This window comes from Lepidochelys kempii, chromosome 5, assembly GCF_965140265.1.
Source record: "Lepidochelys kempii isolate rLepKem1 chromosome 5, rLepKem1.hap2, whole genome shotgun sequence".
In the NCBI taxonomy this organism is placed as follows: Eukaryota; Metazoa; Chordata; order Testudines; family Cheloniidae; genus Lepidochelys; species Lepidochelys kempii.
Window position 1 is genome coordinate 66,175,449 of NC_133260.1, and position 27,591 is coordinate 66,203,039.

Genomic DNA, 27,591 nt, shown 5'->3' on the forward strand with positions numbered 1-27,591 from the left:
GAGTTGTACTGTACCGTCTGCTGCCACAAGGCAAGGGGTTGCTGCTACTGTGTAACAATGCTGTACCGCGTCTGCCAGCACCCAGGAGACATAGGATGACGGTTACCTGAGCGGGCTCCATGCTTGCCGTGGTATGGCATCTGCACAGGTAACTCAGGAAAAAAGGCGCAAAACGATTGTCTGCCCTTGCTTTCACGGAGGGAGGGAAGGGGGGCCTGACGATATGTACCCAGAACCACCCGCGACAATGTTTTAGCCCCATCAGGCATTGGGATCTCAACCCAGAATTCCAATGGGCAGCAGAGACTGCGGGAACTGTGGGATAGCTACCCACAGTGCAACGCTCCGGAAGTCGACTCTAGCCTCGGTACTGTGGAAGCGCTCCGCCGAGTTAATGTACTTAAAGCATTTTCTGTGGGGACACACACACTCGAATATATAAAACCGATTTCTATAAATTCGACCTTATTCCGTAGTGTAGACATACCCTGAGCGAGGTAGGTTACGTCGGTGGAAGCGGTAGTGTAGCTCAGCCCCCTATGCGTGCCGGTGGGAGAAGCGCTCTCACGGGTATAGCGCTGTGCACACCAGCGTTTAGGTCCGTGTAATTCACGTCGCTTGCGGGGTGGCTCGTTCAAGCAGTTGAAAGTGGGGAGGGGATTCCCCAGGGTCAGTGGCAGGCGGTTCTCTCCAGCCCCACACGCCGCCATTGGCCGGTGGGACTGGGGCTGTCTGAAGCGCCAGGAGGGGCCCCCTGCTCGCAGCGCAGCGAGCTGGCGCCCTGCCCGCCCGAGTCCCCGCCCTGGGCCCGTGTGATCTGGGGGCGGAGCGGGGCGGGACTCCGCGGCGTCTCTGTGTCTCTTGCCCGCGTTCGCTGCCTCCTTCCCCAACGCCGCTGCCAGCCGGGCCCCGGCGCCCTGGACCCCAGGTAGGAGCGCGGGGGTGGGGCGCTGCGGCCGACCCCGCTCGCTGAGCAGCCGGGGCAAGGCCGGGCCGGCTCCTTGCTCCCCGCGGGCCCTGCCGGTGCAGGGAGGGCGCCCCCCGTGCCAGCGGGGAGGGGGGCGCTGGCTCTGGCTCTGGAGCGGGAGAACCGGCGGCATCGCCCTGGCTGGCTGCGCGCAGCCGCGGTGGCTGGCGCGCTGCGCCCGCGGGGTGCGCCCCTGGCCCGGGTGCCGCCTGCGCGCTGGGCGTGAGCTGCGCGGCGCGGGGCGGTGGGTGACGCCGCTGCCGCCGGTGTGCGGGGCGCGCGCGCGGGGCGGGGGGTTGCACAGGGCCTGGGGCGTGTAGCGTGCGGGGGCAGGGCGCTCGCGTCTCCCTGCTTGTCATTGAGTCAGGGGGCACGTGTTCCGGCCGGTGGATGGTCCACACTGCGTGTGCCTGGGGTGGTGGTACATATTGCCGGCTCGCTGGAGCGCCTCGGTGTGGCATAGCTGCAGGGCGCGTGGTGATAGGGTTCACCGAACAGCATTGGCCTGGAGGATATGTTGTGCAGTGGTCAGAGTCGCTGTGGTAGGTAAGCAGTGTTGTAGTGTGTAGTTGTGAAATAGGGTGTGTGCATGCACGGCAATATACTGTACAGTGTTGTGTTGTGTGTGTGTGGGGGGGGGGTTGTATGCAGGGTCCTGTAGTTCAGCAGTTGTATCATGTGTGTGCATTGTAGAACATCGGTGGCGTGTAACGTGTGGTGGGAGAGAAGATGAACAGGGTCTGGCATGTATGTACATGTGCAGTGATATAAAGCAAAGATTGTAGAGTATCTGTGACATGGTGGCAGGGTATCAGCCCCCTATAGTTAAATAGCCACAGTACAACAAACTCCAAACTTCATCTATAAGACCCAGGGATAGGAGGACAGCTTAACACTTTTAATCTTGAGCAGAAAGAGCTAATACCTTTATTCTTTTTAACCTAATTTAGCTTTAGTAAGAAAAGCCAGTGGGACTGTTAAATTCTATCAGCTACTCTAGTTCTCTGAAGCTGTCCAGCCATTCCTCAGATATGCTTCCATTATCCTTGAGCCATGGAATTTAGGCTGGGCAGTAGAGGATGTGAGGTGTTTGAAGTGAGATTGTGCAGGGGCAGGGTTGGAGAAGGGAGCCTAGTCTACATGTGCAATGCATGAGTAGTTGGTGCTACCCTGCATCTTGGGCAGCAGCCCTTTTGGTGGGCTGGGAGCCCTTGGTGCTTCTGCAAATACAGACTTCGCTCCATTTTCAACTCAGAGCCATGTATATAGTGCATGCATGCACCTTACCCTTCTTCTTTCACACAGCACGGCTTCTCCCCGAATCCCCCCACTTGTCTTGTGGATAGCATGAGGGGCAAAGTGGGGCTGAAGATGAGCTCCTTTATGGCATGTTCTGTGTCAAAGTAGAGTTTCTCTCCAGGTCTGTTTTGCCTTCCCCCCCTGCAAAACAATTACCCCTATTTTCCTCATGTAGGAGTCAGCTTCCCCCAGTTAATATATAAAAACTTCAAAAAAAAATGCATTGGGGCTGGGCAGTGGAGGGGCATGGCAGAGCAGTTGGGCTTTTAAGATATGGTTTAGGAGATAAATAATCTATTTAACGTAGATATCTATGCTTACCCATCTTCAGAAACTTGGGAAATGTTCACATTAAAAGCTTTAACTGAATTAAGGTTGCTGAAGTGCATTTCCTATCAATGCAATCACTAAAACCCTAAGAAATCATCCGTAAATTTAGCACCAGCCTTGGCTCATTGATCTCACCACCCACATCTTTTTAACTCCCAGATTAAAACACAGACTCTGCAGCTCCACAACAAATTTCTTTTAATTTTCCATATATAACTAACCACAGTGCTCATCATCCAGTTCTTCCAAGTTCCACTCAAATGGAGAACCTGAACTCCAACCTCAGACCATTCAGTCTAGACATAATAAAGTTCACCACTATCCGTATTTCTGTTTGCCTTAAAATAGTTGTTTAGATTTTATATTCTGCATTTAACTTTCAGTTAACAAAAATTTGGAGTGGAGGTATATAGTGCACCTTGTATAACGTCTATATGGCACACCTCTAGTGTGTTTATCCAACACTCACACACACCAGAGCATTTACTTAGTCAAATATATTAGCTGGCAAGCTGCTTCTGGTTTGACAGAGTAATGTGTGTCTCAGGTGTGCTCTGCTCCCTCTCCCTCGGCATATTATTTAGATTGTAGTAGTGTCCATAGGCCCCAATCAGGGTATGGTGCACATTGTTCCAAGTGCTCAACAAATATGTAGGAAAACAGTGTTCCTGCTGATAAGAGCTTATTATATAGTTTTGTTTCCGTTATTTATAGCCTAAACTCACTCTACTTCGATGTACTGTATATAATATGTTTATATACCATTGCATCTGTTTAATATATTGGAGACGTGTTTAATGCATGTGATGTGTACTAATATGTGTTTGAGATTACATGCATAACCTCACCTTGAGCAGACACTCAGATAGTTATGTGTATATATTTAAATAGCTGCATATGGTAGTGAATTGAGGGTAGAGAACTGCAGTTATACAGATATGGTTAGGAGACATTTGGTTAGTAATTGCAGAGGGATGTGCAATTGCAGAGGGGGGGCTGGTTGATGTGCTGTGACGATGACCTTGTACCTCTGGCAGTGGTTGAATGTCTTCTGTTCCGCCATCATTTGAACTCAGTGGAACTCTGTATGGTGAGTGAGAGAGAGAGAGACTAATGATTTACCTCAGAAGGGGACTGTGAGTTACTGACATGAGAGCTGAGAAGCAGTCTCTCAGATGCACAAGTTGTCTTCACCATGATGAAAAAGACACCCTCCTTTTTTCCATCTGGGGAAATGTATGTAAATCAGGGTCCCCTTCCCGAATGGGATTTCTTGTCCTTTTCCAGTGTCATGTGCAGTGCTGCTCACTTAGTTGCTCAGCTGTTTTGCTGGATTATGGTTTGGTCTGTTTGTATGTTTCGCTAGCCGAGAAGGGGTTATGAGGTTAATAAGCACGGAGCATGGCATTTTTCAATCATTTTGAGATGGAGAGAGGATATGAGGCAACAGCATTTAAAACAGTTATTTGATCACTGAAATTAAATTTTTGCATAGCACTACTGGCATTGTAGCATGGCTCTTATCTTTTCTCCTTTGAGGGGCCATATGCTGCCTACTTGGCCACCAGGCTTAAACAGTCAGACACCGACACTTGCTTTTACAATAAAGACGGATGGACTGACTGACTGCTAATACTCAGTTCAATTGTCTGGTGACATTAACAGTAAATTTGAGGCAAGTCTGGTGTATAAACAAGTGCAATTTGGCTTTTAATAGTCTTTTATCTTGGACTCACATTACATTTGTATAAATGAGTAAAGAGCATTTATAGCTTTCAGCATTTCTTAGCATATGGGAATGTGTTTGAAAAGAAGCAAAATTAAAAGGATGATGTACCCACAGATTATGGGTCATCTGAGGCAGAAATCTATTTAAAATTGGAATAGGGTAATTGACCGGGACGCTCACTCCACCAACAAAGAATTTAACCCTAGCAATAAATTTGAATTACATGACAGAGTCTTAGTTATAAATTTCCATTCTGAGTTGCAATAAATAGTATTTTTTTCATTTGAGTGGCTGTCCCCAACATAGTGGTTGAGCTTAGGATAGTATTGTTTCAGAAATGACACATTCAAAAACCTTAAAGACCTGTATTTCCAGGTATGCTAGCATACGCTGTAATAACAAACATGCATCCATTGTTCTGCTATATATGTGAAGCTATATAGGTCAGACTAACAAAGTAGTAGAAGAGGCTACATTTAAGGAGAGTTGTTTTATTTTAAGACTTCATGAAAAAATATATTTGTAGGATTTAATGAATTTTGTGATATGTAAAAATACTTTTTCATTATTTTTCTGCTTCTAATTTTTTTTGAAACAGGGTAATTGAAGTCTTAATTGCAGGAAGTTTGGGTAAATCAGGTGTTCCAAAATTAAAAATGTGAAAACAAGCTTTAGAAGTTAGTTTAGTTCTTTCTGAACAATAAACATGTTTGGAAGCAAAACATTCAAGGTCTCATTCTTAAGGTGAAATTGACTATAGTCAAAAGGAAATGTACTCTATCCATTTGCATTGTCACTTGCATGCAAAAAGTAAACAGAGTGTAATAAATAATTACAAGAGAAGTGGCTCTTTTAAAATTTTCATTTTAATAAATCTAAGTTATTAGCAATGTAGGGAAATAAATTTGTTTACAACGTATGGGTTTTTTTTTTTCATTTGTCACAATCAAGGCTCCCAGTCATTCAGTAAGAACCACTTATAACTGTAGCAAACAGGAATGTCCTTGTGATGGTTGGAAACGTTGTTTTATTAGAAAATGCAGGGAGATTTTTCTGAACTGTTAACAGATGGTTAAATGCAGCAAGAAGGTTGTAATACAATTTAAAGGAACTTGTAGATCTTCAGGAAAAGTTAAATTTGTCAAACACATTATTTGTGAATTTCCTGTAGTAATGCATGAAAATATTACCAGAATATTGAATTTTCTTAAATTATTTCCCAATGAGTTATTAAAAGTTAAATGGCCTTCTGTCTGGCCTTTCTCTTTTCACTGTTTTCAATGTCTACTCATGCAAGTTTATTAATTTAGCCTACTCATACAAAATGCATTTGTCCAAAGCTACTTTTGAAGTCCATGCCTTTTTGTCCATATAAGGTATACACTCAATCATGCCAGTCTAGTCCACTGGCTGTCACATCTACAGGATGAGCTGGTTGTCACATGTGCCAATTCTGATTCCTCAGTAATTCATTTGTGATTCTGATCGCATTTATGGTATACTTCTCTGGGCCATCTTTTTTTTTCTACTTAGAGCATCTTGTTAAATTTTGTCCTTGAAGAATGGGCAAGCTGTTAACTAGAAGTAGGTGGTGTGGGGTTGTTGGGGTTTTTTTGTTTTTGTGTTTTGTAGGACCTGTTATTACAGGTTGTTTTGAATGTCTTGGGGGTCCTCTCTGCCAAGTATTCTGTCTTTTCTAGCAGGGCTTTGGAGCTGTGCTCTGCTCTCCAGCTCTGGGCTCCGCTCCAAAGCCCTGTTTCCTAGTGTTTGGAGCATCAGTTACAATGTAATTCAGACAATGTAATCATTCAGGGCAACTTTTCCTTAAAGGTTTTTGCTACTTCACCTGTGACGGCAACTTGTCTTGCCTTTTGAAAGCTGCCATTCTTCCTTGTCAGGTTGTTACAGCTTTTAGATAAAATTCTTTCACTTGAATGATAAGTTCAGTTTGACTTCAGTTCCATCTTTTTATTCTCACCCAACCATCTGGGACTTTACTCTCAGGAGGCTTCTGTTTTTCTTCTTCAGATTTTTTTTTCAGAGGTAGTCGCTAGGGTCATGTCATGCTGTCTTATGTTTACTTCTAGTCTTCATGCCTCTTCTTGCAAAACTATCTATGTTATATTTTATTTCTTTCCAATCTGAATATTTTTTCTCTCATGAGGTAACATTTCAGTTTTTCTTTTAAGCTGTTTGCTTTGTCTGTATATTTCTGTATGTTTGGAACAATTTGTCAGTTGGTCAAAAGAAAAGGACTGCTTGTGGCACCTTAGAGACTAACAAATTTATTAGAGCATAAGTTTTTATGAGCTACAGCTCACTTCATCGGATGCGTACAGTGGAAAATATAGTGGGGAGATTTTATATACACAGAGAACATGAAACAATGGGTGTTACCATACAGACTGAAACAAGAGTGATCAGGAAAGGTGAGCTATTATCATCAGGAGAGCAGGGGGCAAGAGGGGGAGAACCTTTTGTATTTTCCACTGTATGCATCCGATGAAGTGAGCTGTAGCTATGCTCTAATAAATTTGTTAGTCTCTGAGGTGCCACAAGTACTCCTTTTCTTTTTACAGATACAGACGAGCACAGCTGCTACTCTGAAATCAGTTGGTGAAGAATGTGTGCAATTTATGGGTATTTTAATCTCTGAAGTTTTCTCTCTAGTTTGATAGTTCTGTGATATCTCCCAAGCCCACAGAACACAGGATCTGCCTGTTTAAGAAAGAAATGTCTGACAATTGTGGATCCCATCTGCTTTTGGATACCTCATTTAAATTCTTCAGAGTCTGTTTTCCTATCCCAGTAGCCTCTCTGGTGCGGAAAGAGTTTTGGGGTTTTACCTTTCAATAAGATAATATAAACAATGTGTATTTCCCCCACCTTTACCACCTGATAGTCATTTTCATTTCTGGGTAAGTCATTTTTCTTGAAAAGGATCTTGAAATGTTAAATTTGCTGTGAACTGCAACACAAGATGTTTTTCCAGAACTGATAGAATTCCTAATGGCAGTATTGATTTACTAACATTACGGATAACGTTATAAAATGAATGAATAAAGTACCGCCATCTTAAGGTCCTCTTTTTTTTTTGTCATTCTGTGCTGTTTTTAATTTTGACTCAGCACCTCTGAATACTGTTTTCAGCCTCTGAGTCAAAAGTACAAACAAATAGCTTATTGCAACTTAGTTACATACTATGAATTTTTTTACTTTGCACTTCACCACCATCTGTCCTAATGTAATCATTATACTCTTAAGTTTTAAATAGGACCCTAAAACAAAATATAATTTGAAACTGAGTTATAGTGCCTCTCACTCTGAAGATGAGCAGATATTTGAAGCTTAATTTGGCTGGGTGCTCTACCCAAGCTGGTTACAGATTTGCATGAATAGAGTATTCAGCACTGTCAAAGTTCCTTCCCCACTCTGAACTCTAGGGTACAGATGTGGGAACCTGCATGAAAGACCCCCTAAGCTTATTCTTACCAGCTTAGGTTAAAAACTTCCCCAAGGTACAAACTTTGCCTTGTCCTTGAACCATATGCTGCCACCACCAAGTGTTTTAAACAAAGAACAGGGAAAGAGACGTCTTCCTCCAAAATATCCCCCCAGGCCCTACACCCCCTTTCCTGGGGAAGGCTTGATAAGAATCCTCACTAATTGGTACAGGTGAACACAGACCCCAACTCTTGGATCTTAAGAACAATGAAAAATCAATCAGGTTCTTAAAAGAAGAATTTTAATTAAAGAAAAGGTAAAAGAATCACCTCTGTAAAATCAGGATGGTAAATACCTTACAGGATAATCAGATTCAAAACATAGAGAATCCCTCTAGGCAAAACCTTAAGTTACAAGAAGACATAAAAACAGGAATATACATTCCATCCATTACAGCTTATTTTACCAGCCATTAAACAAAAGGAAATCTAACACATTTCTAGCTAGATTACTTACTAACTTAACAGGAGTTGGAAGGCTGCATTTCTCATTCGTTCCTGGCAAAAGCATCATATAGACAGACAGGTTTTCTTTGTTTCTTTGTTTCTTTGTTTCTTTGTTTTCTTCCCCCCGCCCACCTTCCAGATTTGAAAGTATCTTGTCCCCTCATTGGTCATTTTGGGTCAGATGCCAGCAAGGTTACCTTAGCTTCTTAACCCTTTACAGGTGAAAGGGTTTTGCTTCTGGCCAGGAGGGATTTTATAGCACTGTATACAGAAAGTTACCCTTCCCTTTATATTTATGACAAGCACTATAATTTGTGGCATGAAGTTAATAATTATTGTCATCATCTCAAGTGCATTCAGAAAGACAGTTCCTCAGTTAGTTGTATTTGTTTGGTTTCAGTTGTATCTGTTTTTGAGAAATGTCTATATTTGGTCTGTAGGATGTTTGAACCAAATTAATATGCCTGCTTCTTCCCAAGGTCCTCTGGAAGGTCTACAGTGACATCTCTTGTGAGTTTATTTTGGGTGAACTTTATTTCTTTCAGCTATGTGATTCAACTTTTGCCTTGTGTGTACTGCAGGATTCTTATTGAGCTTCTTATTATAATGGAAATAATCCTTTCTGACAAAAATAAACAATTGTTATACAAGTATACAGTTCCATCAGGGGATTTAGTGACATGAATCATAGAATCATAGAATATCAGGGTTGGAAGGGACCCCAGAAGGTCATCTAGTCCAACCCCCTGCTCAAAGCAGGACTTTCCACATCATACTTGTGCGTGCAATGTATATATAGTTACTATCCTACATATACAAAATATTACATATATATAAATTTGCCTTAGCGATTATAAAGCGCACAGTCTGCATTTTATTTTTCTCATTTAACAAATATGTAAAACAGCTATTTCCTTGACAAGATTATAGTATTTTTGCAGAGAGTGTCAACATACTGTTTGGGCTACTTCATAGAATCATAGAATAGCATGGTTGGAAGGGACCTCAGGAGGTAATCTAGTCCAACCCCCTGCTCAAAGCAGGACCAAACCCCAACTAAATCATCCCAGCCAGGGCTTTGTCAACCTGACCTTAAAAACTTCAAAGGAAGGAGATTCCACCACTTCCCTAGGTAACGCATTCCAGTGCTTCACCACCCTCCTACTGAAAAAGTTTTTCCTAATATCCAACCTAAACCTCCCCCACTGCAACTTGAGACCATTACTCCTTGTTCTGTCATCTGCTGCCATTGAGAACAGTCTAGATCCATCCTCTTTGGAACCCCCTTTCAGGTAGTTGAAAGCAGCTATCAAATCCCCCCCTCATTCTTCTCTTCTGCAGACTAAACAATCCCAGTTCTCTCAGCCTCTCCTCATAAGTCATGTGATCCAGTCCCCTAATCATTTTTGATGCCCTCTGCTGGATGCTTTCCAGTTTTTCCATATCCTTCTTGTAGTGTGGCGCCCAAAACTGAACATAGTACTCCAGATGAGGCCTCACCAATGTCAAATAGAGGGGGACAATCACGTCCCTTGATCTGCTGGCAATGCCCCTACTTATACAGCCCAAAATGCCATTAGCCTTCTTGGCAACAAGGGCACACTGTTGAATCATATCCAGCTTCTCGTCCACTGTAACCCCAGGTCCTTTTCTGCAGAACTGCTGCCTAGCTATTCGGTCCCTAGTCTGTAGCGGTGCATGGGATTCTTCCGTCCTAAGTGCAGGACTCTGCACTTGTCCTTGTTGAACCCCATCAGATTTCTTTTGGCCCAATCCTCCAATTTGTCTAGGTCCCTCTGTATCCTATCCCTACTATCCAGCGTATCTACCACTCCTCCCAGTTTAGTGTCATGTGCAAACTTGCTGAGGGTGCAGTCCATGCCATCCTCCAGATCATTAATGAAGATACTGAACAAAACCAGAGCCAGGACTGACCCTTGGGGCACTCCGCTTGATACCAGCTGCCAACTAGACATGGAGCCATTGATCACTACCTGTTGAGCTCGACGATCTAGGCAGCTTTCTATCCACCGTATAGTCCATTCATCCAGCCCATACTTCTTTAACTTGCTGGCAAGAATACTGTGGGAGATTGTATCAAAAGCTTTGCTAAAGTCAAGGAATAACAGAGCCAGTTATCTCGTCATAGAAGGCAATTAGATTAGTCAGGCATGACTTGCCCTTGGTGAATCCATGCTGACTGTTCCTGATCACTTTCCTCTAAGTGCTTCAGAATGGATTCCTTGAGGACCTGCTCCATGATTTTTCCAGGGACTGAGATGAGGCAGACTGGCCTGTAGTTCCCCGGATCCCCCTCCTTCCCTTTTTTAAAGATGGGCACGACAGTAGCCTTTTTCCAGTCGTCTGGGACCTCCTCCGATCGCCATGAGTTTTCAAAGATAATGGCCAATGGCTCTGCAATCACATCCGCCAACTCCTTTAGCACTCTCAGATGCAGCGCATCCGGCCCCATGGACTTGTGCTTGTCCAGCTTTTCTAAATAGTCCCAAACCACTTCTTTCTCCACAGAGGGCTGGTCGCCTTCTCGCCATGCTGTGCTGCCCAGTGCAGTAGTCTGGGAGCTGACCTTGTTCGTGAAGACAGAAGCAAAAAAAGCATTGAGTGCATTAGCTTTTTCCACATCCTCTGTCACTAGGTTGCCTCCCTTATTCAGTAAGGGGTCCACACTTTTCCTTGACTTTCTTCTTGTTGCTAACATACATGAAGAAACCCTTCTTGTTACTCTTAACATCTCTTGCTAGTTGCAACTCCAAGTGTGATTTGGCCTTCCTGATTTCACTCCTGCATGCCTGAGCAATATTTTTATACTCCTCCCTGGTCATTTGTCCAATCTTCCTCTTGTAAGCTTCTTTTTTGTATTTAAGATCAGCAAGGATTTCACTGTTAAGCCAAGCTGGTCGCCTGCCATATTTACTATTCTTTCTACACATCTGGATGGTTTGTTCCTGTAACCTCAATAAGGATTCTTTAAAATACAGCCAGCTCTCCTGGACTCTTTTCCCCATCATGTTGTTCTCCCAGGGGATCCTGCCCATCAGTTCCCTGAGGGAGTCAAAGTCTGCTTTTCTGAAGTCCAGGGTCCGTATTCTGCTGCTCTCCTTTGTTCCTTGTGTCAGGATCCTGAACTCGACCATCTCATGGTCATTGCCTCCCAGCTTCCCATCCACTTTTGCTTCCCCTACTAATTCTTCCTGGTTTGTGAGCAGCAGGTCAAGAAGAGCTCTGCCCCTAGTTGGTTCCTCCAGCACTTGCATCAGGAAATTGTCCCCTACACTTTCCAAAAACTTCTTGGGTTGTCTGAGTACTGCTGTATTGCTCTCCCAACAGATATCAGGGTGATTGAAGTTTCCCATGAGAACCAGGGCCCGCGATCTAGTAACTTCCGTTAGTTGCCGACCTTCAGTTGTCACAGCCATATGTGTCACTTCGCTACATTCTTTCGTGAAGTTGAAGAGAAATAAAGTTCATGTGATGTATATAATTTTTATATAAAGCACTTCTAAAGTATTAAAATAAATTAGCAAAGAACAAAATCTTCCCTTCTATGCCAATACTTCTACAGTATATTACACATATAAATTCCTTTTTTTGGGGATGTTTTAAAAAACACAAATACCAAAGTGAAGTGGTAGGTTCAAGGACTGTAAAATTGTTACTGATGTTTTCCTCTTTAATTTCTTTATCTGATGCAGTTGACCCCTTGGCCTGAATCTCTTTTTGGACAAATTGGCTGCGGGGACTTGGGCCAAATTGAAGAGATTTCTGAACACTGTGGCTTAGATTTTTGTACTGACTTGGCGTATACTGACTACAGTACCTTCTGTACATCACCCCGCTTCATCTGTGTCTTTGGTTCTATTTAAAGAACTGCATGAGTCAGATGTCTTCACGGTCTTACATGAGCACTAATAGACAGATGCCAAATTCGTCTCCAGAAAGGAAAATGTGTAAAGGCTAGTTGTTTTTATTATTGTTTTTGGAAAGCAGATAAATATGCTGAGTCTGTGTGTGTGTATTATAAGGACTTGTTTGAGGGTTGGAGCACAGAAATCTAACGTTTATTGCAAAAAAACCAAACCCCAAACAAAAACAGAACGGAGAAACTTAATTTGACACAGTTTGCTGAGTTCATTGTTGCTCTCAATTCTCCAAAATGAACCATTATTTCAGTGGAGGTGGTACCTCCCAACCAGTGAACAATATGAGAGCATTTTACAAAGTCAGGGAGACCAGGGCAATCATCAGTATACTTTTTGTTTTGAACATCCATATAGCAAAAAAGGGGGGGGGGGGAGAGGAGAAGGAGGACAGAGACAAACTATACACATAACAAAGTAGTGATTTTAAGAGATTATTAAAAATCATTTATAGATAGCAGAGCAAGTGACTAAGGGGCAGACCTGGGCTCTATTCCTGACTGGATCGCTGATTTTCAGGTTAACTTGATCTGTCATTAATCTGTGTGCTTCATTTTCTCTGTAAATTATTGCTATTTTACCACCTTTGTAAAGTGTTTTGAAATCATAAGATGAAAGGTGCTATAGGTGCATGGACTGTTTGTTTTATTTTCTCCACAGCTTATCCCTAGCATTAGGCTTATCACAGTACTTTTAAAACAAACAGCAGCAACTTCGCCAACGTTAGTCATTAGTAGAAATTTCAGTTGTCTCGCTAAATATCAGATTACAGATTGCACAAGCAAACCACCTGTACTACTGCAACTAATTTGACTGCTGTAATTCCAATTTCTCCAATCTAAGGCCTGGTGTAGTCACTTTTTTATATCAGTTTTATCTGATTAGAACAGATATAATTAAGTGAGCACAAATGTGGATAGAATCTGTTTACAGAAATAAACTGTATCAAGGTGAAAAGAAAAGGAGTACTTGTGGCACCTTAGAGACTAACCAATTTATTTGAGCATGAGCTTTCGTAAGCTACAGCTCACTTCATCGGATGCATACCGTGGAAACTGCAGCAGACGTTATATACACACAGAGATCATGAAACAATACCTCCTCCCACCCCACTGTCCTGCTGGTAATAGCTTATCTAAAGTGATCATCAAGTTGGGCCATTTCCAGCACAAATCCAGGTTTTCTCACCCTCCGCCCCCCCCCCCCCCCCCACACACACACAAACTCACTCTCCTGCTGGTAATAGCCCATCCAAAAGTGACAACTCTCTACACAATGTGCATGATAATCAAGGTGGGCCATTTCCTGCACAAATCCAGGTTCTCTCACCCCCTCACCCCCCTCCAAAAAACACACACACAAACTCACTCTCCTGCTGGTAATAGCTCATCCAAAGTGACAACTCTCCCTACAATGTGCATGCTGATTGTGACTTTGTCCTTACCCATAACTATTTTACATTTGGGGACAATGTATACCTTCAGATCAGCGGCATTGCTATGGGTACCTGCATGGCCCCACAGTATGCCAACATTTTTATGGCTGATTCAGAACAACGCTTCCTCAGCTCTCGTCCCCTAAAGCCCCTACTCTACTTGTGCTATATTGATGACATCTTCATCATCTGGACCCATGGAAAAGAAGCCCTTGAGGAATTGCACCATGATTTCAACAACTTCCATCCCACCATCAACCTCAGCCTGGTCCAGTCCACACAAGAGATCCACTTCCTGGACACTACAGTGCTAATAAACAATGGTCACATAAACACCACCCTATACCGGAAACCTACTGACCGCTATTCCTACCTACATGCCTCCAGCTTTCACCCTGACCACACCACACAATCCATCGTCTACAGCCAAGCTCTGCGATACAACCGCATTTGCTCCAACCCCTCAGACAGAGACAAACACCTACAAGACCTTTGTCAAGCTTTCTTACAACTACAATACCCACCTGCTGAAGTGAAGAAACAGCTTGATAGAGCCAGAAGAGTTCCCAGAAGTTACCTACTACAGGACAGGCCTAACAAAGAAAATAACAGAACGCCACTAGCCGTCACCTTCAGCCCCTAACTAAAACCTCTCCAACACATCATCAAGGACCTACAACCTATCCTAAAGGATGACCCAACACTCTCACAAATCTTGGTAGACAGGCCAGTCCTTGCCTACAGACAGCCCCGCAACCTGAAGCAAATACTCACCAACAACCACATACCACACAACAGAACCACTAACCCAGGAACTTATCCTTGCAACAAAGCCTGTTGCCAACTGTGCCCACATATCTATTCAGGGGACACCATCACAGGGCCTAATAACATCAGCCACACTATCAGAGGCTCGTTCACCTGCACATCCGCCAACGTGATATATGCCATCATGTGCCAGCAATGCCCCTCTGCCATTTACATTGGTCAAACTGGACAGTCTCTACGTAAAAGAATAAATGGACACAAATCAGATGTCAAGAATTATAACATTCATAAACCAGTCGGAGAACACTTCAATCTCTCTGGTCACGCAATCACAGACATGAAGGTCGCTATCTTAAAACAAAAAAACTTCAAATCCAGACTCCAGCGAGAAACTGCTGAATTGGAATTCGTTTGCAAATTGGATACTATTAATTTAGGCTTAAATAGAGACTGGGAGTGGCTAAGTCATTATGCAAGGTAGCCTATTTCCCCTTGTTTTTTCCTACCCACCCCTCCAAGATGTTCTGGTTAAACTTGGATTTAAACTTGGAGAGTGTTCAGTTTGGATGAGCTATTGCCAGCAGGAGAGTGAGTTTGTGTGTGTGTGTGTCCTGGAAAAAAAGAGGGGGGGGTGAGAGAGCCTGGATTTGTGCTGGACATGGCCCACCTTGATCATCGTGCACATTGTGTAGAGAAGAAAAGGAGTACTTGTGGCACCTTAGAGACTAACCAATTTATTAGAGCATAAGCTTTCGTGAGCTACAGCTCACTTCATCAGCTTATGCTCTAATAAATTGGTTAGTCTCTAAGGTGCCACAAGTACTCCTTTTCTTTTTGCGAATACAGACTAACACGGCTGTTACTCTGAATTGTGTAGAGAGTTGTCACTTTGGATGAGCTATTACCAGCAGGAGAGTGAGTTTGTGTGTGTGTTTTTTGGAGGGGGGTGAGGGGGGTGAGAGAACCTGGATTTGTGCAGGAAATGGCCCACCTTGATTATCATGCACATTGTGTAGAGAGTTGTCACTTTTGGATGAGCTATTACCAGCAGGAGAGTGAGTTTGTGTGTGTGTGGGGGGGGGGGGGGGGGGGGCGGAGGGTGAGAAAACCTGGATTTGTGCTGGAAATGGCCCAACTTGATGATCACTTTAGATAAGCTATTACCAGCAGGACAGTGGGGTGGGAGGAGGTATTGTTTCATGATCTCTGTGTGTATATAACGTCTGCTGCAGTTTCCACGGTATGCATCCGATGAAGTGAGCTGTAGCTCACGAAAGCTCATGCTCAAATAAATTGGTTAGTCTCTAAGGTGCCACAAGTACTCCTTTTCTTTTTGCGAATACAGACTAACACGGCTGTTACTCTGAAACCTGTATTAAGGTAAGCACCTTTATATTGGTATAACTGCCTCCCCAGAAGGGTTGTGTGGATTTCTAAACAGATATTAAAATGGTACAAATGCTTGTGTAGACAAGCCTTAAGAACCAGGTCTTTGCCACATTCCTGTGAGAAAAGAAGACTTTGTAGCATGCGTATAAGATTACTAAATCCAGGCCTTGGTATAAGCCAAGCTGATTATTTATTGGTAATTGCTGTCATGGGAAGGTAACTAACTGTCTTGCAAGGGAAAAAGAAATACCCGTGAACTGTTCCTGAAGCATCCTGATATTTTAGTGGCTTTGTAAAGAAGTAGAAGACACATAAACAACATTATCTGTTTGGCTCATTGTTATAGAGTGTAGACTTTTTGTCAGCTTTAGAGGAATGCAAAATGCATTGAAAACACCTATGCATAAAGTAGAAGTTGGGTCCACAGCAAGTTTAAAACTGATGAGGGGTTCCATCTGAATTATTGTTTGTTTGCTTTTAAATTTGTGAAGTGTAAATAGTTTCAGTTAAGTGGTGGTTACATTATTTGAAGTTTATAAAGATGTTGTAAAATCAAATTATTTTAATTAAATTAATGACTTGCAGATGGAGAGAGCTTAAGTATTGGTTAAGCATAATCCATTTACCTTTTAGGTATGTATTCCACAACCCTTTACTATGTATGAAGAAATGGCTTAGATCAGCCGTCCAGTCTTGTTCACCTTCCTCTTGTTTGATTCTGCAGCGAAGTCTTAATTCTGAACTCTGAGTTGGAATTGCTTCCAAAACAGTGTATTGTGGTGTCAGACTTCACTCAGGACCTGAGCTCTGAGGAGAAGTCTTCTTCAGCATCAAAATGCAAACTGAGAAACACTGACCAGGCACATTTCTTCAACTTTTTTCTTTGCTTCAGTGTAAAAGTTCAACTTTAAAGAATGGCGAGGAGGACTAGGCAAACTGATTTATGGTTCCACCTCGCAAGTTGTTGATAACTTCCTGCAAGGTGCTATGTATGCTCAGCCATCTGTTAATTTATTGAGAATTGAGTGTGATTAGGACCTTGAGCCCTGGTCACTACTTCCACTGTCACCACCTTCACCCTACTGGTAAAGATTAGAATTATCTAACCAGTAAACTCTTAATGAACCACCTAGTGGCAGATAGCACCCCCCCCCCCCCACTTCCTGGAGTCATATGGCTTGAAAATCTTTTAAGGAAACCTTGCTTATATTTGCCAGACTCTTTTGCACTATCTAGATTCTGGGTACTTGTGATTCCCTATTGCCACAGAATCTGAGCACCTCACAAACATTAATGATTTGCTCCTGTCACGGTTCCTCCCCCACTCTGAACTCTAGGGTACAGATGTGGGGACCTGCATGAAAAACCTCCTAAGCTTATCTTTACCAGCTTAGGTCAAAACTTCCCCAAGGTACAAAATATTACATCCGTTATCCTTGGACTGGCCGCTACCACCACCAAACTAATACTGGTTACTGGGGAAGAGCTGTTTGGACGCGTCCTTCCTCCCAAAATACTTCCCAAAACCTTGCACCCCACTTCCTGGACAAGGTTTGGTAAAAAGCCTCACCAATTTGCCTAGGTGACTATAGACCCAGACCCTTGGATGTTAAGAACAATGAACAATCCTCCCAACACTTGCACCCCCCCCCTTTCCTGGGAAATGTTGGATAAAAAGCCTCACCAATTTGCATAGGTGACCACAGACCCAAACCCTTGGATCTGAGAACAATGAAAAAGCATTCAGTGTTTTACAAGAAGACTTTTAATAAAAAATAGAAGTAAATAGAAATAAAGAAATCCCCCCTGTAAAATCAGGATGGTAGATATCTTACAGGGTAATTAGATTCAAAAACATAGAGAACTCCTCTAGGCAAAACCTTAAGTTACAAAAAAGATACACAGACAGAAATAGTTATTCTATTCAGCACAATTCTTTTCTCAGCCATTTAAAGAAATCATAATCTAACACATACCTAGCTAGATTACTTACTAAAAGTTCTAAGACTCCATTCCTGGTCTATCCCCGGCCAAGATGACTACAGACAGACACAGACCCTTTGTTTCTCTCCCTCCTCCCAGCTTTTGAAAGTATCTTGTCTCCTCATTGGTCATTTTGGTCAGGTGCCAGCGAGGTTACCTTTAGCTTCTTAACCCTTTACAGGTGAGAGGAGCTTTCCCCTGGCCAGGAGGGATTTCAAAGGGGTTTACCCTTCCCTTTATATTTATGACAGCTCCTTATACTATTCCTTCTGAGACAGGAAAGTATATTCTTACCTTTTTTTAACGGGTGGGGAAAATAAGCCACAATGCAACTAATTGACCTCCCAAAATATCACATGAACTCTGTGGCAGAGCTGAACACACATCTGAGTTTCAGTGCTGGTCCTTAACAATAGGATCCTTTCTTTCAGTAATTAGCATTTCCCTCCCTGTGAAGCTTCTAATATTCATCTAGTCCTAGTTGTTCCACTTAAACATACCTACTCTGCTTTTTCAGATCCTACCCATCCCTTTCAAATGTTTCCCAGTTCCTCTGCAATCTATGACGTTGCAATGAAAAGCTCTACAAAAATAGAGAGACAGTACAAATCGTGTTGCATTTTGAAACTTCAGTGTTAGACTTGGAACACTGATGATTTTGGGGATGTTCTTGTCTGCACTCTGTATGATGCCACTTTTGGCTCTTGAGAGACTTTATTGTTCCTATAAAGACCATCCTGGTCTTTTCCCCCAATTAAACTCTCTATGGGATGCTGATATTTTCTTGCCCTTTTTTTGGTAGCAGGAGATACCGTGTTTTGAACTGAAGTGAATTAAACTTAGTAGTGAAAGAGCACTTGATGTAATAAAACTTTTTTATTTGGTTCTGTTTGATTTCCAGACTTCAGGGTTTAAGCGTAAATGCCTTTCTTTTAGCTTTATTTTAGACAAATAACTTTCATTTTTTTTAGAGAAGGTGTAAAAACACCAGTACAGAAAGCAGATTTGGTAGTTTTAATCATTTATATGGATATGAAGTGATGCAAGAAAGTTAGGAATTAACTCCTCTAGTATTTTATAACCTTTTTGATACTTGTGCAGTATCTTTTAAGAAAACTGCTCAATCTCTCTAAAAGGTATTATCAAAAATATTTCTAAGTATTTTTGCTTTGCTTTATGGTGGGGGAGGATAAAACATCAAAGTTAAAGATCTGGCACTGCTAGATGTTGAAGTTCTCTGGCTGCAGGCCCAGGATGGCCCAAAAGTTTCAGTGCAAGCTTTCCCATACTGCCCCTCCAATAACGTTGGTCTTGAGGTTATAGAAATTATAATTTAACATGAAGAACTGTAAGGCATGAATACCTCTGACTGTAATAGCTCAGCATTCTTGACTGTCTGTATTGTCTTGGTGCCTAGATAAGGAGGTAAAGATGCAAGGGATAGCAAATGCCAATTACTTCCATTATTAGTTGGATTGACTCCATAATTAAATTACATACTTAAGATTAAACTGGGGCATCAATTTCTATTTTTATTTTGTGTAGGTGGCCTTTCAGATTTAAATTTCCATGTTTGTTTTTATGCCCTTTGAATCTTCTGTGTCGTGTTGGCTAGATTTTTGCATAATATCCTTTTAATAGGAAATGTTTCAAGTTGGGTTTTTGGCTGAAATTTATCATGGTTCTCATGTTATATTGTCATCATATCTTTAAAACAAGAGTTTAAGTCTATACAAAAGAGATTAATAGATTGATCAAGATTGATAGAGATTAATCTTGAGTAGGTCCAGTACTATGGGTAATTGATGAAAAGAAGTATTTAGGGTTAAAGGATATTTTTTTATTCACTTTCTCTTCATAACTGAAAGTTTATTTGTCAAGGGCTGGTGAGTAAAATCTCCTCCAGAGAATATTTGGTTCATAACACATAAAGAAATTGCTTCAAAATGGCTGCCATGTCCCATTGTTGTTAACATAAGACCAAGGCCACAGGCTGGCTTCAGGTTAAAATGGCCTCTTGGGGTACATCTTCACTTCCCGCCAGATCGGTGGGTAGAGATCGATATAGGGGGGATCGATTTATTGCGTCTTGTCTAGACGCGGTAAATCGATCCCCGAATCGATGCCTGTACTCCACCTCGGCAGGAGGAGTAAGTGGAGTCGAGGGGGGAGCTGCCGCGGTCGACTCGCCCCCGTGAGGACGGCCAAGTAAGTCGAACTAAGATGCTTTGTGCGTAGCTGAAGTTGCGTTCGAAGCCCCCACAGTGTAGCCCAGGCCTAATTCTTTACAGTTTTGGCAGGAGGAAGCTTTGGCATCTCCTAGCAAAGATGGCCAATGCCTTCCATTGATCCCAATGGGAATTAGCCAGGCTGCCTTTAGGGAAGGAGGAGACAGAGGGAGGCAATGTGAGGAATAGTTGATGCTGGGAAGGTAAAATCCAAGAGAAGGGAGGGAAACTGGGGGAGTGTTTGTGTCTAGGGGAATGTGGAGGGCAATGGGAAAGGTGGAATGTGTGGAGGAGAATCTGAGGGGCAGGAGACAGATGTGGGCACATGAGAAAGAATGAGGGGTAGGAGATGAGGGGGAAGGGAGGACAAATATGGGAGAGGGGCACATGAATGGAACAGAAGACTGAGATGGTCACTGTTACGATAGGGAAGGGAATGTGGAAGACTATAATGGCAGCTTCACCATCTAGTAGAGGAGTACTTGTGGCACCTTAGAGACTAACCAATTTATTAGAGCATAAGCTTTCGTGAGCTACAGCTCACTTCATCAGATGCATATCGTGGAAACTGCAGCAGACTTTATATATACACAGAGAATATGAAACAATATCTCCTCCCACCCCACTGTCCTGCTGGTAATAGCTTATCTAAAGTGATCATCAGGTGGGCCATTTCCAGCACAAATCCAGGTTTTCTCACCCTCCACCCCCCCACACACAAATTCACTCTCCTGCTGGTGATAGCCCATCCAAAGTGACAACTCTTTACACAATGTGCATGACAATCAAGTTGGGCTATTTCCTGCACAAATCCAGGTTTTCTCACATCCCCCCCACCCCCATACACACACAAACTCACTCTCCTGCTGGTAATAGCTCATCCAAACTGACCGCACAGACACACCCCTGGAACCCCGACCTGGGATATTCTATCTACTACCCAAGATCCATAAACCTGAAAATCCTGGGCGCCCCATCATCTCAGGCATTGGCACCCTGACAGCAGGATTGTCTGGCTATGTAGACTCCCTCCTCAGGCCCTACGCTACCAGCACTCCCAGCTACCTTCGAGACACCACTGACTTCCTGAGGAAACTTCAATCCATCGGTGATCTTCCTGATAACACCATCCTGGCCACTATGGATGTAGAAGCCCTCTACACCAACATTCCACACAAAGATGGACTACAAGCCGTCAAGAACACTATCTCCGATAATGTCACGGCTAACCTGGTGGCTGAACTTTGTGACTTTGTCCTTACCCATAACTATTTCACATTTGGGGACAATGTATACCTTCAGATCAGTGGCACTGCTATGGGTACCCGCATGGCCCCACAGTATGCCAACATTTTTATGGCTGATTTAGAACAACGCTTCCTCCGCTCTCGTCCCCTAAAGCCCCTACTCTACTTGTGCTATATTGATGACATCTTCATCATCTGGACCCATGGAAAAGAAGCCCTTGAGGAATTCCACCATGATTTCAACAATTTCCATCCCACCACCAACCTCAGCCTGGTCCAGTCCACACAAGAGATCCACTTACTGGACACTACAGTGCTAATAAACAATGGTCACATAAACACCACCCTATACCGGAAACCTACTGACTGCTATTCCTACCTGCATGCCTCCAGCTTTCACCCTGACCACACCACACGATCCATCGTCTACAGGCAAGCTCTGCGATACAACCGCATTTGCTCCAACCCCTCAGACAGAGACAAACACCTACAAGATCTCTGTCAAGCTTTCTTACAACTACAATACCCACCTGCAGAAGTAAAGAAACAGCTTGATAGAGCCAGAAGAGTTCCCAGAAGTTACCTACTACAGGACAGGCCTAACAAAGAAAATAACAGAACGCCACTAGCCGTCACCTTCAGCCCCCAACTAAAACCCCTCCAACGCATTATTAAGGATCTACAACCTATCCTAAAGGATGACCCAACACTCTCACAAATCTTGGGAGACAGGCCAGTCCTTGCCTACAGACAGCCCCGCAACCTGAAGCAAATACTCACCAACAACCACATACCACACAACAGAACCACTAACCCAGGAACTTATCCTTGCAACAAAGCCCGTTGCCAATTGTGCCCACATATCTATTCAGGGGACACCATCACAGGGCCTAATAACATCAGCCACACTATCAGAGGCTCGTTCACCTGCACATCCACCAATGTGATATATGCCATCATGTGCCAGCAATGCCCCTCTGCCATGTACATTGGTCAAACTGGACAGTCTCTACGTAAAAGAATAAATGGACACAAATCAGATGTCAAGAATTATAACATTCATAAACCAGTCGGAGAACACTTCAATCTCTCTGGTCACGCAATCACAGACATGAAGGTCGCTATCTTAAAACAAAAAAACTTCAAATCCAGACTCCAACGAGAAACTGCTGAATTGGAATTCATTTGCAAATTGGATACTATTAATTTAGGCTTAAATAGAGACTGGGAGTGGCTAAGTCATTATGCAAGGTAGCCTATTTCCCCTTGTTTTTTCCTACCCCCCCCCCCCCCGATGTTCTGGTTTAACTTGGATTTAAACTTGAAGAGTGTTCAGTTTGGATGAGCTATTACCAGCAGGAGAGTGAGTTTGTGTGTGTATGGGGGTGGGGGGGATGTGAGAAAACCTGGATTTGTGCAGGAAATAGCCCAACTTGATTGTCGTGCACATTGTGTAAAGAGTTGTCACTTTGGATGGGCTATCACCAGCAGGAGAGTGAATTTGTGTGTGGGGGGGTGGAGGGTGAGAAAACCTGGATTTGTGCTGGAAATGGCCCACCTGATGATCACTTTAGATAAGCTATTACCAGCAGGACAGTGGGGTGGGAGGAGGTATTGTTTCATATTCTCTGTGTATATATAAAGTCTGCTGCAGTTTCCACGATATGCATCTGATGAAGTGAGCTGTAGCTCACGAAAGCTTATGCTCTAATAAATTGGTTAGTCTCTAAGGTGCCATAAGTACTCCTTTTCTTTTTGCGAATACAGACTAACACGGCTGTTACTCTGAAACCTGTCATCTAGTAGAGGGTAAGTAGTGGCTTTCTCCCTCCAAGCAAACATGAGGCAGTCTTACATTTTGCATTTAAGGTTGAATTTTGAATCTGAGATATCGTGCACAAATTGTGTATGAGGAAGCTTCCCGTTACATTTTCCTCTACCTTCTGATGTTTGAACAACATAATTTTCTCTTAATCGTGTGATTTTTAAGTCAGTCTCATGATGTTTAGGAATCTATTCCAGATGTCAATACTGCATCTGTCACCTTCCTTCATTCTTCCCACTGCAATTTCTGATTCTGTCTTCACTCCCCAATCTCCTCAACCTCAGGATGGAGATCAGTAGCAAAGCTCCCATGGAGTGTGATAAAATAGTTCCCCTGGTGGCAAACTATGGAAAGTTTGTCAGATCCAGGGGCTGTTCAGTAATAAAGCTCAGAATTATGCTTCATAGGGGAGCTTGCCTGCCTGTTTCCCTTTCTCTTTCATGTCCGTCAGTACTACCCTGGTCTTACTGGAAGGAGTTTCTTGTAAGTGTGTGCTTCCTGTGGCTGGAATGGAGTGTGAATCTTAATTTTAAGGTTGTGGTATTCTGGGAAGTGCAGTTCAATAACATTTTATAACTCTTATATATGTTTGTGATGTGGTAAATTAAAATATGCTGGTGGTTTACCTGGATAATTGCATCACATGTGGGTGAGTCGGAAGCTTCTTCTTTTGAATGGAGAAAGTTGTTAAATCTTTTGAGTGGGGGGTTGGGGCCATCTATGAAAAGGGCTAATCTAAACAGCCCAGAGGCCTCTCACTAGGGCCTAATACACAACTGTTTCCTTTCTTCAAATGTAGAGAGAGGAGGAGACCATGACTTCACAAGTATATTCAGACTTGGCTAATAGGTCTAGTCTTTGGGCAAGTTGCTATTGGGTAAATTTTTCAAGCATTTACTAGAATTACATGCCAATATTTCCCTGTTGTGGTTGAACATATCTGGAAATTACTTTACATGCAATAATGGGTTGTTGTGAAGATGGCCTTAGAGGAAAGGGAGTGTAACACTTCTAGAACAGATTTAAAAGATTTCAGGTGTAGGAACTGGAAAGAATATTCATATTGTGCTTTGTCCAGTTAAAAATAGCACTATACGAAATAAACTGCCTGTACTTGAATAGATAGAATGCTGTGTTCACAGAAAGACAACACAAATTTTTGTATTGAAACTGAACATTTTTGTGGCATTCTTGGTTAAAACTGGCCAAGTAATTCTGAGAGACAGGAATGAAGTGCATTTGATACCTTGTTTTAAGACACTTTGTAGAATGAGATATGAGACTGGATAGAGAGGTACCGCCTGCATTTTCTGACCCAAGTAAGTTTAGAAGCATTATGCTTCCAGAGATAATCCTGCTCATCAGAGGGCTTCATAAGTGGTTTTTGTATTTCTAATTCAGGTCTGTTTTATTTTTAGGAGAGTAGAATTGTATTAAAATGGAAGTTGACATAAATGGAGAGACCAGAACTACCATAGCGACGCTTCCCTTCCCTATTGCAGAGGTGAGTTCTACAGGCAAAGTGGAAGCAGAGAAACCTCGATGCTCCAGCACCCCATGCTCACCGATGCGACGGACAGTTTCAGGTTATCAGATCCTTCACATGGATTCTAACTACTTGGTTGGCTTCACAACTGGTGAGGAGCTCTTGAAGTTAGCCCAGAAGTGTACAGGAAGTGAGGAAAATAAAGTGGAAGCTGTGTCCACCGTGCGCTCCAAACAACTTGATTCAGGACTTACACGTTCCTCACGGTTGTACAAAGCGAGAAGTAGATACTACCAGCCATATGAGATCCCAGCTGTAAATGGAAGGAGGAGAAGACGGATGCCCAGCTCAGGGGATAAATGCACTAAGGCTTTACCATATGAACCCTACAAGGCACTTCATGGTCCTCTGCCTCTTTGTCTCCTCAAAGGTAAAAGGGCTCACTCTAAATCTCTGGACTACCTCAATTTAGACAAAATGAACATCAAGGAACCTGCTGACACAGAAGTGCTACAATACCAGCTCCAGCACCTTACCCTAAGAGGGGACCGTATGTTTGCTAGAAACAACACATGAACTACCACGTGGAAGTTAAAGCCAACTCCTGGTAATTTCTTCACGGCTGCAAAAATCCACTGTTGTACTGTGTACATGAGTGTCCACATGGTAGGTGGTTGTATCAGCTAAGTGTTATCAGAACGTTATTTGTTGAATACAATTTTGAACACTCAAAATGTCACAAATATTTGGAGGGGAAAATCTTTTCAGAGAGATTAATTTCTGAAGAAAATCTGACTGCAATTGGTGGACATTTCTTTGGGACACTTTTTAACAAAGAAAAGGCTTTTGTACAGGTATCTAGTATTTACAGTGATTTGACACTCAGACATTGGTGATGGTGTCTACTTAGTTGTTGCTAATTTGGCTTGCTATTGGAAGTTGCTGTTGGATAAGCATCAAGTTCTCCTTTTGTCATTTTCTAGACTTTACAATAAAATGTATGTATGGTAATGATTTGTTGTATTACAGAAAAGAATGTGAACCTGAATTGAACTACTTGTTATTTAAAACAATCCAGTTTAAACATTTTGAAATTGGGTCTGCGCTAGAAAAACGTTTCACTGATGCAAATGAACAAAGGTTTATTTTTACTTAAAATTATTGAACAGTTATTTTTTAGTTGCACATGGGCATGGTTGCTTTGCTTCTTTCTTCCTTCCTCTTTTTTAAAAACTTTGGTTAAATAAGTATTTGAAATATTTTTTAAAAAAGAACCATTCTGGAAATAAAGATTTTCATTAAATTTTAATGACAGGTTTCAGAGGAACAGCCGTGTTAGTCTGTATTCGCAAAAAGAAAAGGAGTACTTGTGGCACCTTAGAGACTAACCAATTTATTTGAGCATGAGCTTTCGTGAGCTACAGCTCATGCTCAAATAAATTGGTTAGTCTCTAAGGTGCCACAATTAAATTTTAAGAGGATTTACTGTAATAAATTTTGCGGGTTTTACATTGTCGTGACATATAAACAAGGATCCACTTTAGATTCCAATATATAGATTAGAATGTCTACATCAGAAAATAGCATTGAATGAAATTTTTGATTTTTAAATCATAATTATATTACATACGTACTTTTGGAAGGTGTTAAAAACACAACTTTAGCACTGCACTGGAAATTCCAGTTATTTGCAGCACTAAACACTTTTTAAAATTAAAAATCCAGATGCCTGAATTCTTTTGAAGGCATAGAGTGCTTCTATAGCAGCCTTGAAGTGCTGAATCTGGATTTAACAATTTACATCAAATGCACTGGCTTAATTTGTTGCTTAAGAAATCATGTCCAACCATGGCAGGAAATGCAGTTTTAACTACTGCAAACTTAAATATATTTGGAAAATATATGTAGCTTGCCTTTGTAAAAGTACTATTTTTCATTCTTTGTCTTTTTTTAAAGGTGCAAGTTATTACTGAGGCAGTGTGCAACCATGCTTGGTTTTGCTCAGCAAGTTATTTAGAAGTTAAAGATTTAAATAAGCACCATGTCTATGAAATAGAAATAATTTTTAAGTGGTCAGTCATTCCTGGCACAATTCTGATTTTCTTCAGAATGAATGGAAAGCACTAGTGCAGAGTGTGTGTTGTGGAAAAACAAGAATTCTTTTCATCCATTCACTTACTCCACAGTTGTAGTTGGCTACAGTGAAGAGCCTGTGGATAGTTTGCATTCTACTGGTTTGGTTGATTTTTTTAGGTATGTTAGGAATCTTTACAGCTGATGTATATTTTAAAGTAAACTGCACCTCTGTGAACTTATTGTATTGAAGAATGATCTCTAAACTATTCCTATATAATCTCTAGTTTCACAAACAGAATACTGTCAGATGCCAAAGAGAGATGGGTTTTATGTTTAATGATTAAACATCACTATTTATTGATTTTTACCCTATGGAACTGTATTTCTGGCTATGAAATAAAAGGGTGATGTAAATATATATATTGTTGTGTCGTGCTTTGATGTGCAGAAAATGAGAGGTCACTGGCAGATAAGTGTTTCAAAACCGTAAGTCCTGTGTTAGCTTGGGACTGCATGAAGCATTTAGATTCCTGAGGCCTGATTTTCAGAAAGTCAGATGTGCAACTGTAAGTACGCAAGTGTCCATGCTGTTGCTGCAGTTGTATGCTACACATGCAGACTGGCAGGGATGCGTGTGACCAAATGCCAATGTGAAATATTAAGTCAGTGCATGCATCTAACTGTCCCTTTGCTCATGCAAATAACAGATGTATGTGCTCATTTGTGGTAATGGTGTATGCCAATTAGGCATGCAATTTCACATACAAAATTGAATGCCTGATGCTTTGAGAATCCTCTCAACCAATGATACTCTCAGTCAAGGTTTCAGAGCATATAAAGTGGCTCTTACGCTTACAAGAAAGCGAAAATCTCAGCCCAGTGAAATCCATTGCTGTCTTCTTGCTTTCCTGGTGCAGTGTCTGCCATTAAAGTCCTTAAAC

The 27,591-nt window shown here is 42.2% G+C and overlaps 1 protein-coding gene across 4 annotated transcripts; it reads left to right on the forward strand.

The window, feature by feature from the left end:
• The first annotated feature begins 728 nt into the window (after positions 1 to 728).
• On the forward strand, positions 729 to 27,068 carry MACIR (macrophage immunometabolism regulator). 4 transcript variants are annotated; one of them, XM_073344628.1, is made up of 3 exons: positions 729 to 928; positions 11,989 to 12,249; positions 24,507 to 27,068. In XM_073344628.1, exon 3 carries the CDS (start codon positions 24,527 to 24,529, stop codon positions 25,148 to 25,150), a length of 624 nt encoding a protein of 207 aa, XP_073200729.1. In that variant the 5' UTR covers positions 729 to 928; positions 11,989 to 12,249; positions 24,507 to 24,526; the 3' UTR covers positions 25,151 to 27,068. The 4 variants fall into 4 exon arrangements, with proteins under 4 accessions (XP_073200729.1, XP_073200727.1, XP_073200730.1 ...); XM_073344626.1 differs by lacking the exon at positions 11,989 to 12,249 and having other exon boundaries at positions 731 to 928; XM_073344629.1 differs by lacking the exons at positions 729 to 928; positions 11,989 to 12,249 and adding an exon at positions 1,312 to 1,513.
• Positions 27,069 to 27,591: the final 523 nt, after the last annotated feature.

Excerpts from the sequence above, each read along its gene's own strand:
- MACIR (XM_073344628.1), top strand. The coding sequence starts at position 24,527 with ATGGAAGTTGACATAAATGGAGAGACCAGAACTACCATAGCGACGCTT.